The sequence below is a fragment of the Phragmites australis genome, chromosome 15 (genome assembly GCF_958298935.1).
Source record: "Phragmites australis chromosome 15, lpPhrAust1.1, whole genome shotgun sequence".
Lineage (NCBI taxonomy): Eukaryota > Viridiplantae > Streptophyta > Magnoliopsida > Poales > Poaceae > Phragmites > Phragmites australis.
The window spans coordinates 22,374,290-22,386,200 of record NC_084935.1 but is presented as its reverse complement, the minus strand read 5'-3'; the positions used below and the strand labels follow the sequence as shown (position 1 = coordinate 22,386,200).

General features: G+C 45.1%; 1 protein-coding gene across 3 annotated transcripts; it reads left to right on the top strand.

Annotated features, from left to right (window-relative positions):
* The first annotated feature begins 344 nt into the window (after positions 1-344).
* LOC133892742 (APETALA2-like protein 3) lies at positions 345-7,828 on the top strand. 3 transcript variants are annotated; one of them, XM_062333683.1, is made up of 10 exons: positions 349-938; positions 1,057-1,082; positions 1,190-1,220; positions 1,304-1,391; positions 1,507-1,652; positions 2,092-2,136; positions 2,237-2,340; positions 2,414-2,550; positions 6,555-6,659; positions 7,327-7,828. In XM_062333683.1, the coding sequence occupies exons 1-10, from the start codon at positions 553-555 to the stop codon at positions 7,537-7,539; spliced, it is 1,281 nt and encodes a 426-aa protein (XP_062189667.1). In that variant the 5' UTR covers positions 349-552; the 3' UTR covers positions 7,540-7,828. The 3 variants fall into 3 exon arrangements, with proteins under 3 accessions (XP_062189668.1, XP_062189667.1, XP_062189666.1); XM_062333682.1 differs by having other exon boundaries at positions 2,411-2,550; XM_062333684.1 differs by lacking the exon at positions 6,555-6,659 and having other exon boundaries at positions 345-938; positions 2,411-2,550.
* Positions 7,829-11,911: the final 4,083 nt, after the last annotated feature.

Sequence of the window (11,911 nt, the reverse complement as noted above, 5' to 3'; positions counted from 1 at the left end):
GTCAGGCTCGCGTTTTCGACGTACAATGTATCAAAAACTTTCGGTAAATAAGTGTCGAATACAGATGCTAAAATGTAAATACGATGATATGTTATTTATTTTGGTAAATATTATCGCATATGTTATCTAATTTTAGATTTTAACCGCGAGATGTCAATAAACATGAAGAATATCATTAATAAGGCACATCATCGTAACAGCTTATATTTAGTAATGATAATTTTTTAATTAATAGTAACAATAACCTGAAACCACTTGAGGAGCACACATACGCTGCTGCAGAAACCACGTACGCATAGCATTTGTGGGTCTCGACCTGAGCTGCTTAAAAAGCTTGGCCCAAAAATGGCTTCACCTGCGATACCATTCGTCCCCCTCATGTCCCATCGCGCCGTTTCCTTTTCCGTCGCACTCCCCATGGCACGCGCCCCCGCCCCCGCCTCACGGCCGACCGCCGCCCTCGGACGCTGCTTCTGCTGCTGCTAGAAGAGGAGGGGCCAGTGGAGTCGGGGGCAAGCTAGCTCACGCGCGAGCTCCCGGGTCGGGCTGGGGATGGTGCTGGATCTCAATGTGGAGTCACCGGGCGGGTCGGCCTCGGCCTTCTCGAGCTCCGGCGGCGGGGGCGGGGGGTTCTTCCGGTTCGACCTGCTCGACGGGAGCCCCGACGAGGAGGGGTGCTCGCCGCCCGTCGTGACGCGGCAGCTCTTCCCCTCGCCGTCGCCGTACCCGGACGCAGTTGCTGCTGCGGCGTCAGACGGGTCGCCGCCGCCGCCGTCGGAAGTGTCGGGGCCATGGACGCAGGGGGCGGTGGTGGCCGCGCCAGCGGCTGCAGCCCCCTCCCCCGGGAAGAAGAGCCGGCGGGGGCCGAGGTCGCGCAGCTCGCAGTACAGGGGCGTCACCTTCTACAGGAGGACCGGCCGATGGGAGTCCCACATCTGGTGAGCAGCGCTGAGCGTCTGGTCTCGCCTACTGCCTACCACTAATATCTCTCACGCTTGATTCGTGCTTGTTCATTTGCACCTCGTAACCTCTCGTTTGCATCGTCCAATTGGGCAGGGACTGCGGGAAGCAGGTGTACCTTGGTGAGTACAAGCTCTAGTTTCCTGCTCGAGCTGCTGCCGTACAGATGGTAGCTTTTGGTGTATGCTTAGCTTCATCGTGTCTTGCTGATATTTTTGTTCCCTTTCAGGTGGATTCGATACAGCGCACGCTGCGGCAAGGTTTAAACTGATGAATTCATATTCGACTACTAGTTGTAATTTGGCTTGTGGATGTGATGAGTATGTTGAATTGGACTGTGCAGGGCCTACGATCGCGCTGCGATCAAGTTCAGGGGCCTCGATGCTGACATCAACTTCCATTTGAAGGACTATGAGGAGGACTTGAAGCAGGTATGCTGTACCAGATGTGTGATGCTTCATTATCGGGTTTTGAGTGCTTACCTTTTTTGCGTGCACGCGTGTGTTTGATTGACGGTTCCTGATGGATTAGTTTATGCGCTGTTAGATGAGGAATTGGACCAAGGAGGAGTTTGTTCACATAGTACGACGTCAAAGCACTGGGTTTACAAGGGGGAGCTCAAAGTACCGCGGTGTGACACTGCACAAGTGCGGCCGGTGGGAAGCTCGGATGGGTCAGCTTCTTGGAAAGAAGTACGTAGTCCTGAACCCTTGATTTTCTCTGAGTATAGCATCTTCAAATGGTTTCTAGATTAGCTCAGGCATTTCTTTTTCATGACATGAACAAAAGGTATGTCAAGATGAACTGTTTGAATGTGTCAGTTACTATCTTGATGGAACCTTGGTACTCCATGCTTGTAGCTGCTGTAGGAAAGAAACGTGGTGGCTCTGAATGGGACAGTAAAGTGTTGGAAGGAATATGTTTATACTTTCTGTTGTATCCTAACTCTGAAGTGGTTGGTAACAGGCTTCATTTCTCTATTCTTGATTATTCTGCCACTAAAAGAGTGACTGAAAACTGCAATCCATGTGCAGTTTTTCTAATTGACAGCATAAATGACCTCTCCTAAGATGTTGTTCTAGTACCAAGCATCATTCAGGAAATTTAATAAGAGGTGATGTTCATGTGCAGATACATCTACCTTGGGTTGTTTGACAGTGAAATCGAAGCTGCAAGGTTCAGTTAGTAGTACTCTGAACTACTCAGTTTTATGTATATTCATGTGTGTCATGAACTTAAACATTCACTCACTTTGATTCGTTCGTCGACTCTGTAGAGCATATGACAGGGCAGCCATTCGCTTCACTGGAAGGGATGCTGTTACTAATTTTGATCATAGTTCCTATAATGGAGATGTTCCACCTGAAATTGAGAAAGATGGTATTATATTTAGTTTTGTCCACTAGAACAGCCTACTACACGAGCTTATTGAGATTAATTTTTTTGTTAGCAGTGGTTGATGGGGACATCCTTGATTTAAATTTGAGGATTTCACAACCTAACCTGCATGATTCGAAAAGTGATGGTATCCTGAATGGGTTCGGATTAAGTTGTGATTCTCCTGAAGCTTCAAGTTCCGTTGTTTCTCAGGTAAATATATTACGAAATTAGGCATGCAACAGTTATACAATTGGACCTAATGATATTTTCTACTCTCTACACTGCCTGTCTCAATTCTTAATACCAATTAAATGAGCCGTTTATAACTTAGCTTGTAAGATATTATATGGAACTTGTATGCAAATTTGGTCATTTGGCAACCCCACTGCGAATGTGGACCTCTTATAGTTTTAACCAAAATTCCAAACCAAAGAATGTGTGTTAGGGTTTTAGTGGAATCATCAAGCCAAGCACAAGATCAACACACAAGATGTTTTTTTAACGAGGTTCAGCCGAAGCCTACATCCTCGGGGCATGACTACGGGCACTCCTCCCCAACCTTATTGGTCTTACCATTGGTTACAACGGTGATGCCTTCTATTTAAAGGTCCGGAATTAGGAGTTCGACTACAACTCTAATCCCAGTCCTATCCAATTACAACTCAAATCTATCTGTAGCCTATCATGTATACATATTCGACACATATTCCAACAAACTCCACCTTAGCAGATATGCACGCCAACTTGAGTCCGCCGTGTGTGAACCTTCGTGTACCTAGATTTGAGCCGTCTATCTCCACTGCTCATCTTGAACAGTCCGACGAGGATGGCTCGCTGGCAGGAACGTATTCCGCAAAATTTGCAGCTCCCACCTCGATGACTTCACCTTTCAACTTGTACTGATGATCTCCCGTCTTCTCATCTATCATCACAATCTTGCCATCCTGCATCACATTCAAGATCTTCTTATCTGACATCGTCTGATACAGCCAACCTTCTCCATGCAGAAATCCAAGTGATATTAGATTCTTCCTAAGTCCCAGCACATGCCGCACACCCTCAAGTAGCACTTCTTGTCCATCATACATCTTCAGTTTGATATTGCTGACTCCCATAACACGGTAACCCGTGTCATCTCCCAAGCGAGCAAGACCAAAATCACATTTAGAGTATGAAGAGAACTACTCCTTGTTTGATGTTGTATGATATGAACTTGCCGAATTTAACATTCATACTTCAACACAAGACATTTCACTTGATAGCACGAGAAGATCACCATCGCTATCCGAACCATCTTTCTTGGAAACCACAATATTTGCTACGCCCTTCTTCAGTTCTGGACAATCTTTCCTTACATGTCCCCAATCCTTACATTTATAGCATTGTGGCCCTTTCTTCTTTTTCTTGTTAGTCTCCCTGCCTCGATCATCTTTGACGAAAAAAGTATCTCCAGATGAACTATCACCAGCATTGTTCTTCCTCCTTTGTTCATGAGCAAACAATGCCGCAAGAATATCATCCACTTTGACTGCCTCTTTACCATACGTTAGTGTTGTGATCAAGTGCTCATAAGACCTTGGTAAGGAACACAGAAGAATAATCGCCTTGTTTTCATCATCAATTGTCACCTCCACCTTCACAAGATTAGCAACAACTTGATTAAAGATGTTTACGTGCTCAACAAGATCCGACCCCTCATGCATCTTCAGCCTGTACAGTTTTTGCTTCATATACAGCTTCTGAGTCAATGTCTTGGACATGAATTGATCATCTAATTTATCCCAAATCTTGTTAAGTGATATTTCATCCATGATATGGTACATGATCTGATCAGAGGGACAACCTTATTATCGCCGCTTCTTGTGCTTGCATCTCCTCCCACTTGTCATCATCTACCGTAGCAGGCTTCTTGTCGCTGAGAGCTTTCAGGATCCCCTGCTGCGTCAGCAAGTCCTTGACTCTCGTCTGCCAAAGCCCGAAGTTGCCAGTTCCGTCAAATCTCGTCACGTCGAATTTGGACACCATCGATGCCATCTTCCTGTTGCCGCAGACCACCGAATCCCGCTCACGTGTATCTCACGTGTGTTGAACGTGCCTCCGCACGCTCGTCCCCGCACCTCGCCTGGACGCACCGCCACGCACATGCCGAACTGCGCGCACGCCGCCTCGTACACTGCTCGTGCACGATTTGCCGCTCTCGAGTCCCGTCGACAACCACGCCGCTTGCACACGACGAAGTCGACCCGCTCTATCGCCGCCCACCGTTCGCCGTTAACCGCCACAAGCAATGGTTCACAAACAGCACGATTGCTGCAATCCGGTGAACTCCTTCAGTTGCCTATGCGTTATGCCCTGTTTCACATGTTCTGTTGCCCACACGCCCTGTGTTTATGTCCTTAGACATCGGCACGGCTGACCGACTCGGTTTCAGTACGTTGTACACACACGTTATCCGAGTCCCCTCGTACCAATCCAATCCGGACTCTAACACCGATCCAGATCGGCCACGTCCAGCCGACCTCCCATTGGGCCACGTCCGTGAGCCAGCCGCCAGGCCACCACATGACTAACAACAGCGCAGGCCTCTAAGCCGCGCATGGCCTGACACCGCGCCCAAGCCTGCCTGGACCGCATGGCCACGCGACTGTTCCAAGTCGCAGCCTCATCTGGCGCTCACGCGTGGCTCTCCCGTGCCTCTGTCCTGCTGGCTACGCGTCTCCCGCGCGCGACCCACCAGCAGGCCAACGGCCACGCCTTTGGTCGCCTGAGCCTCTAGCGCCTAACTGAGCCGGCTGCACTCGTGTCTGTCATGGGCTGCAATCGCCAACGCTCGTGTTTGCATCCGGCTAGGACTCCCGACGCAAAAACGTCATGACCGTCTCCCAAACGTGCACGTCTCCACGCTAGATTCCATCGCTTGGGCCTACACATGACCCGAGACACATGCATGCAACCACAAAGTACGCACATCACACATGCATGCAAGAAAGCACCACGTGCATGCTAGCCTCCACATGCATGCAACTCCTCCACGTGAGACTCGACCAGGACTCCACACACAATGCATGCCGACCGATACGCACACACCAACAGAGCAGCGTGTGAGCGCACCAGCCCATCCACCGAGCAGGCTGCACGTTGGCCTTGCACGTGCCTGACTGAACGCATCTTCGCCGTGCGACGCTGTCAGCACGTGCAACCCAAACACCTTCACAACCTCCGAAGTCCACCATGGCTTTTGCCACCGCTGTCGCTACTCCACCTTGAGCCAACAACAGTCGCTCCGATCTGGATTGACCACCTGTCAATCAGACCGCGAGTTGAAGCCACCACCTCGTCCGCGACGTCTTTCAGCTGCACCGTCGAACCTAGGCGTCACGTCTGACCGACCCCTATCGAACAGCAGCCTCCAACCGTCATCCACCCGATCTCCACGTCTGGACGAATCCCCGTTGATGCAGCCTATCAGACGGTTCGAGCCGCCGCGCTCGAAGTGTCCGAATCCACCAATCGAATCGTCGATCGCCGCCATGCTCCACCTTGCATCTGTCCTTCTCCGGACCTGTGTAAGCCTTGCGCGGTGTGGAACATATCCTCGCGCCTTCCCTTGATTTTTCTCACGGCTCTGATACCACTTGTTAGGGTTTTAGCAGGAGCATCACCAGAATCAAGACATGCACAAGATCAACACACAAGACATGATGTTTTTTTAACGAGATTCAGCCGAAGCCTACATTCTCAGGGAATGACTACGGGCGCTCCTCCCCAACCTTATTGGTCTTACTATTGGTTACAACGGTGGTGCCTTCTATTTAAATGTCCGGAATTAGGAGTTCGATTACAACTCTAATCCTAATCCCACCCAATTACAACTCTAATCCTAATCCTACCCAATTACAACTCTAATCCTAATCCCACCCAATTACAACTTAAGTCTATTTGTAACCTACCATATACACATATTCGAATATGCAATTTCTCTGTTTCATCCTGTCAATTGAAACCACATAAGTTGGTAAAAACACCTAAAACTTGAAAAGGTCTTCTAGGTAATTTGGTATGTGTATGTGCATAATGCATGACAGTATGACACAGATAATTCCAAAGCCCTAAAGCTCAGTTGCGTTGATTCTAATAGTTCTAGCTGCGGTATTAAGGATATAAATCTTATATTGAACTTAATGGATCTTGGATCTTTTGATTTTCTGCTGTAGCCAATAAGCCTTCAGTGGCCTGTACATCCACAGAGCGCATCGGTTGCACCCCAGCATCCACATTTGTATGCATCTCCTTGTCCGGGCTTCTTTGTGAACCTCAGGGTACTTCTAACACCCCTATTTTGTATTTCTGTCACAAGTGTTTTATAATTTAAACCATTGAATTCAGAATAGACGATGTGTCTAGCACAGGTTTGAATGTTGCGAAAGTTAAGTAGAACTTTGCTTAACCAATGTGTCTCACACGGGACCATTGATTTTTGCATCATAGCCTGATATGTTTATGTTCTTTCCCGTGATATTTAAATTGTGTTCTACGCACATATTTCTTCTCGAGATAAAGATGCTATGTATTTGTCCCTGTAAATAGTATAGAAGTAGTTATAGATACTGTTTAACTTGTGAACTGTGACAGTTCAATCAAATGAATCTGTCAGCTTACGACTTTCTATGAGCTATAGCTGTCAAACTTTACAGTCGATGATGATATAGTGTTTGACATATCTTTAGTAGTACTCATAGTACTTTCTTGTTGCATTCTGCAGCTTTAGTTCTGAAGATGCTATAGATTTACATGAATACTCACCTATATCTGTTCAAACGTGCAATGCCTACTTAGCTGCTCAGGCTCAGCTTTGCATCACTCTTTCTCTTCTTTATGGTATTGTGCAAATTTTGTAATTTATCAGATGTTTAGCTGGATCTGGTAAACTTGAGTCATTACTGTGGTCAAGAGTCAAGACTGATGCTTGTCGTGTGGCAACTGCAGGAAGTACCAATGGAGAAACGACCTGACTTGAGTCCCCAGTCGTTCCCCACTTGGGCATGGCAAACGCAGGGCTCCCCTGTGCCATTACTCCCTACTGCAGCATCATCAGGATTCTCTACTACCACCGGCGTCGCGGACGCCTCTCGCGCTCCGTCGTCCTGCCCCCACCCGCTCGCCACCGGCTACCAGCACCACTTCCCCTCAACCTCCTGACAGCCTCCTGTTCGACTGGAGACGACGCGCGTCTGGCCTGACCACCACCCATGCGCGGCTGGTCGGTAACAGTCGCCATTGGTTCGGGTAGAGAGAGATGCCCCCCCCCCCCTAATCTGGTAGTTTATCACCAGAACTGTCACGCTCATGATTCTTTTATCATCATTTTGAGGGCAGATCCACATATCATGAGCTTGTTAATTACCAGGTAGCCCCTGTACCTCCAAACCTCTAAAATAAACAATTTATTATGATAACTCTGGCCGAGTGTTCAGCCTTGCTACTGCTACAGAGTTCTCTTGAACAGTGACCACTCACAGCACCAGTGTAGTACTACTAGTGTCTAGTGGAGCCAATCAGCTAGGTGGCCTATCATCCAATGCCTTTTTCTCGCTACCCAGCAACTATTCCTTTGCCTGCCCTAATTGCTCACAGTAGTGTAGAGATAGAGTTGCTCAGTGGCCTGTGGCTGGCCACTGTGCCACTGTACTCACTCTGCCAGGGTCTCTGATCAACGATCGTGCGATCGATTATTTACTAAATAGGCAGGGGTGAATGATGGTAGATGCTAAATTTAAAATTTAATTCATCTTAATAAAAAATCTAAATTAGTCTCCTATTACGTTCTAGACATGCTACTATCATGCCATTAAAAATGATATATAAAAAGATTTGTAGGTTTGTCTGCCTTCAAATTTTAACCGTAGAAATTAGACATCTTCATAACGCAACAATGTGACAGACAGTGATGAAAACTAATTAAATCTTAATTTCATGATTATGCAAGAGTTATAAAGATTTAACCAATTAAACTTTTCAGAAGCTTACGTAGATGCTTAGGATAATTTTGGATAGAGCAAACTAAGACAAATTACAACAAATTACATCAAACCAAAAGATAGAAAAAAATCAAAACCGGAAGGTAAAACAATGAACACGGATAAAATAACCGAAGCACCAACTCATTTACTTATAAAAATTGATCACTGGATAATTAGTTTACATGATCTACACAATATCCTTACAAGGATTTTTCACGAAATCCTAAACCATAGATTTTTTTTGTTATCTCTCTCTATTCTCTCTATTCCGTTCGTCGATCTGCACCAAAATTCCCGACCCGACGCTTTATTTTATCTAAGTCATGCATAGATTGATAGATACTTAGGGTGAGTTTGGATCTCAGGCAAGAAATATTCTAGCTTTGCTAGGTTAGGTTGGGTGTTTGGAACTGATAAAAAAAATCTTGTTCTAGAGGGAGAGCCGATTCCGCTCGCCTTCGATGACAAAATAGCACTCGCGTGGAAAAAATCACCGCGAAACGAACTCCACCCGAAACGAGCTCCACCTTCAATAGCTCGCTGCTTTCTCGTTCTCCATGCCGCCTGCTTCCTTCACCATTCTTCGCTCCATTATCAAGCCTTGCTTCATAAATCGACCAGTATTGGAGCTTTCTAGATCCAAACGCACCCAGTCTCCACCTCCAGACACGCCTCGATCCACAGCCGGGCATCCACCCACCCACTGCACCTACACCTCCCTTTCTTCTCCTCAGGCTTCCTCGTTGTTCCCACTAACCTGCACAAGCGTGGTGTGGAGGTCCATCTGGGTTTGGGTTGGTCTCTCCTCGTTCCTGGGTAAGAAAGTCCTACCTTTGATTGGGCGGATCGCTTCGATTTGTTCCGTAGTCTTTTCATCTGCGGATTCATTTGCCGTGTGGTGGAGTTCTATCCATCCTTCAGCATCTTCAGCTCACTGATGTTTGCAATTTGATTATGCTTTGCAGAGATCTCTCCAGATCTCCCTAATTTCGTCTTCGGCTCCACCGATTACAAGGTCTGTATGCAACCCCCCATCTTAAATGCGCCCCAAATATATCATTCACAATGTTTGGTGTTTGATTTTGCTAGATTCCAATGACTACTGCTGCAAGCATAAGATGATTGTGCTTTGATTCTCATTTTGGAATCATAATGTGTTAGTTTTCTTGAAATGAATTATGTGCGCCATCCTAGCTTTGATTCTTCTAGCAAGGTGCTCTGAATGAACAAGCGCATGCTTTGTTGTGCTAATTCCTTGATCATATGAGAGTAGTTCAGAATTTGTATTGCAACACAAATTTGCTCCGTATAGTTCAAATTTGGTGTGGTTTCTTATGATTATAGATGGATGACAGTGCACTAGTAAATAGGAAGATTGCATTCATCAGCGCTTTTATTGTGGCATATTGGACATTGGTGATTTATCGATGCACTACCAGTGACCCTATAAGATACTCATTGTTAGAGAGGAACAAAGGAAGGATGAAATATCTGCATAAACACTATTGTGGTGAGGAGAAATATTGTATCTTGGAATTGCTCATGGGAAAGTCAGTGTTCTTCAAACTGTGTATAAAACTACGTAATATAGGAGCACTTAGAGATACTTGGTATTGTACTGTGGAGGAACAAATGGCCATATTTCTGACTACTGTAGGACATCATAAAAAAAAAACTATGATATTAGTTTTCAGTTCACAAGGTCTGGTGAAACTGTTAGTCGATACTTCAATCATGTGTTATATGCAATCGGACTACTTGGCCCAAAAATGCTTAGGCATCGTTCTCTCGACATACCATCAAAAATTCTAGGCAACCCACGTTTTGATCCCTATTTTAAGGTATGGTGTTTTCCTCTTTACTATAAGCAACAGTTTACTAAGATATTAGTATGCACTTATTTGCTCTACAATTGAATGTTTAGGACAGCATTGGAGCCATTGATGGTACCCACATTTCGTGCAATGTTCCATCTCAAATTGTAGACAGATTCCATGGTAGGAAACCTTTTCCAACCCAGAATGTACTTGCAGTGGTAGGCTTCGATTTGATGTTCACATATGTAAGTGTTGGTTGGGAGGGATCGGCACATGATTCCACAGTCCTAAAACATTCTCTTGAGCATCCAAATGGCCTTCGAGTCCCTGAAGGTTGGTCCACCTCAAATTTATCACATAAGTATACAACATAGAGAGACTAACAATTGCAATGTCATGTTAGCTAAGTATTATCTTGCAGACGCTGGTTATGCAGCTAGAAGAAGTTTTTTACCTCCTTTTTGTTAAACTCAGTACCATCTTCATGAATGGAGGGGTAATAAAGCCCGAACACCTAACGAGTTATTCAACCTAAGGCATTCATCCCTCCATACTATTGTTGAGAGAGCATTTCGGACTTTGAAAAATCGTTTCAAAGTTTTGACAACAAGACCGTATTATCCTTTCCCTTCACAAGTAAGAGTTGTCATAGCATGTTGCATTCTTCACAATTTGATACTACAAAATGGTGGACCTGATGAAGTAGTCTATAGTGAAAGAACTATCCAAGATCAGCTGGTCATGTTCAATGAGATTTGCGTGAGGAACAAAGGGAGGTACTTCGAGATAGGGATACCATAGCTTCTAGGATGTGGATAAACAGACACAATGTTAGGCATGGGTGATATGTGTTGTTTGAACTTCCATCAATGTATTGCTTTATTTTTATGCTTCCAGAACTTCTTTTATTTTGTGTGGATGTAATAGCCAGCAACCAAAGTGGTGCTCCTGCAGTATGAAAGCTACCTATACTACGCTGTATGAGCAATGTCCAGCTTTCATTGTTCAGCATGTCATTATGCAAATCGTTTGGTATGATCATCATAATGACCAAAGTTTTCTATTCTGTAATATGATTGTGTTAGTAGATTCATTCTTTTCAATTTTATCAAGTTTATTTGTCAACCTCAAATATGTGTTGTTTGAACTTCTATGAATGTATTGTCTTAATTGTCTAAAATATATTGAGTACTACCACATACAGGGATATGGCAGGGAACAACGTTGTGTGGCAGCCCCAAGTTGTGGAGGACATGCTATGATACTACAAAGAGAAGATACATGCCGAGGGAAGACAATTGGTTTTTCGGGAGGTGCATCACAAGGAGTGCGCACAACAAATCAATGTAAAATACCACACAAACTTCACTCAGCGACAAGTTTACCACAAGTTTCATAAGTTGAAGGCTCAATGGAAGATTATAGTACAAGCAAAGAATTTATGCAGAGCCAACTTTGATGAAGTGGAGAAACAGATATTGTATGATGAAACAGAGGTCGTAAGGATGGCAAATGTGAGTACTCTACCCTTATTAATTTCATTTGGCTTTCATTCAAGGTCATATTGTATTTATAGTGTAGTAGAGTATAAAATTCATATCAAACATGTACAAGACAAAGATCCAAGGGCGAAGTATATTAACGTCCCCATCCAGTGGTATGATGAGATGGAATTCATCTTTAATATAAGCATGCAACTGGGGAGTTCACCATTCTACAAGCACCATACGATCA

Excerpts from the sequence above, each read along its gene's own strand:
- LOC133892742 (XM_062333682.1), top strand. The coding sequence starts at position 553 with ATGGTGCTGGATCTCAATGTGGAGTCACCGGGCGGGTCGGCCTCGGCC. Across the intron at positions 939-1,056 it reads CGATGGGAGTCCCACATCTG|GGACTGCGGGAAGCAGGTGT; the intron begins GTGAGCAGCGCT and ends CCAATTGGGCAG. Across the intron at positions 6,660-7,326 it reads GCTTCTTTGTGAACCTCAGG|GAAGTACCAATGGAGAAACG; the intron begins GTACTTCTAACA and ends TGGCAACTGCAG.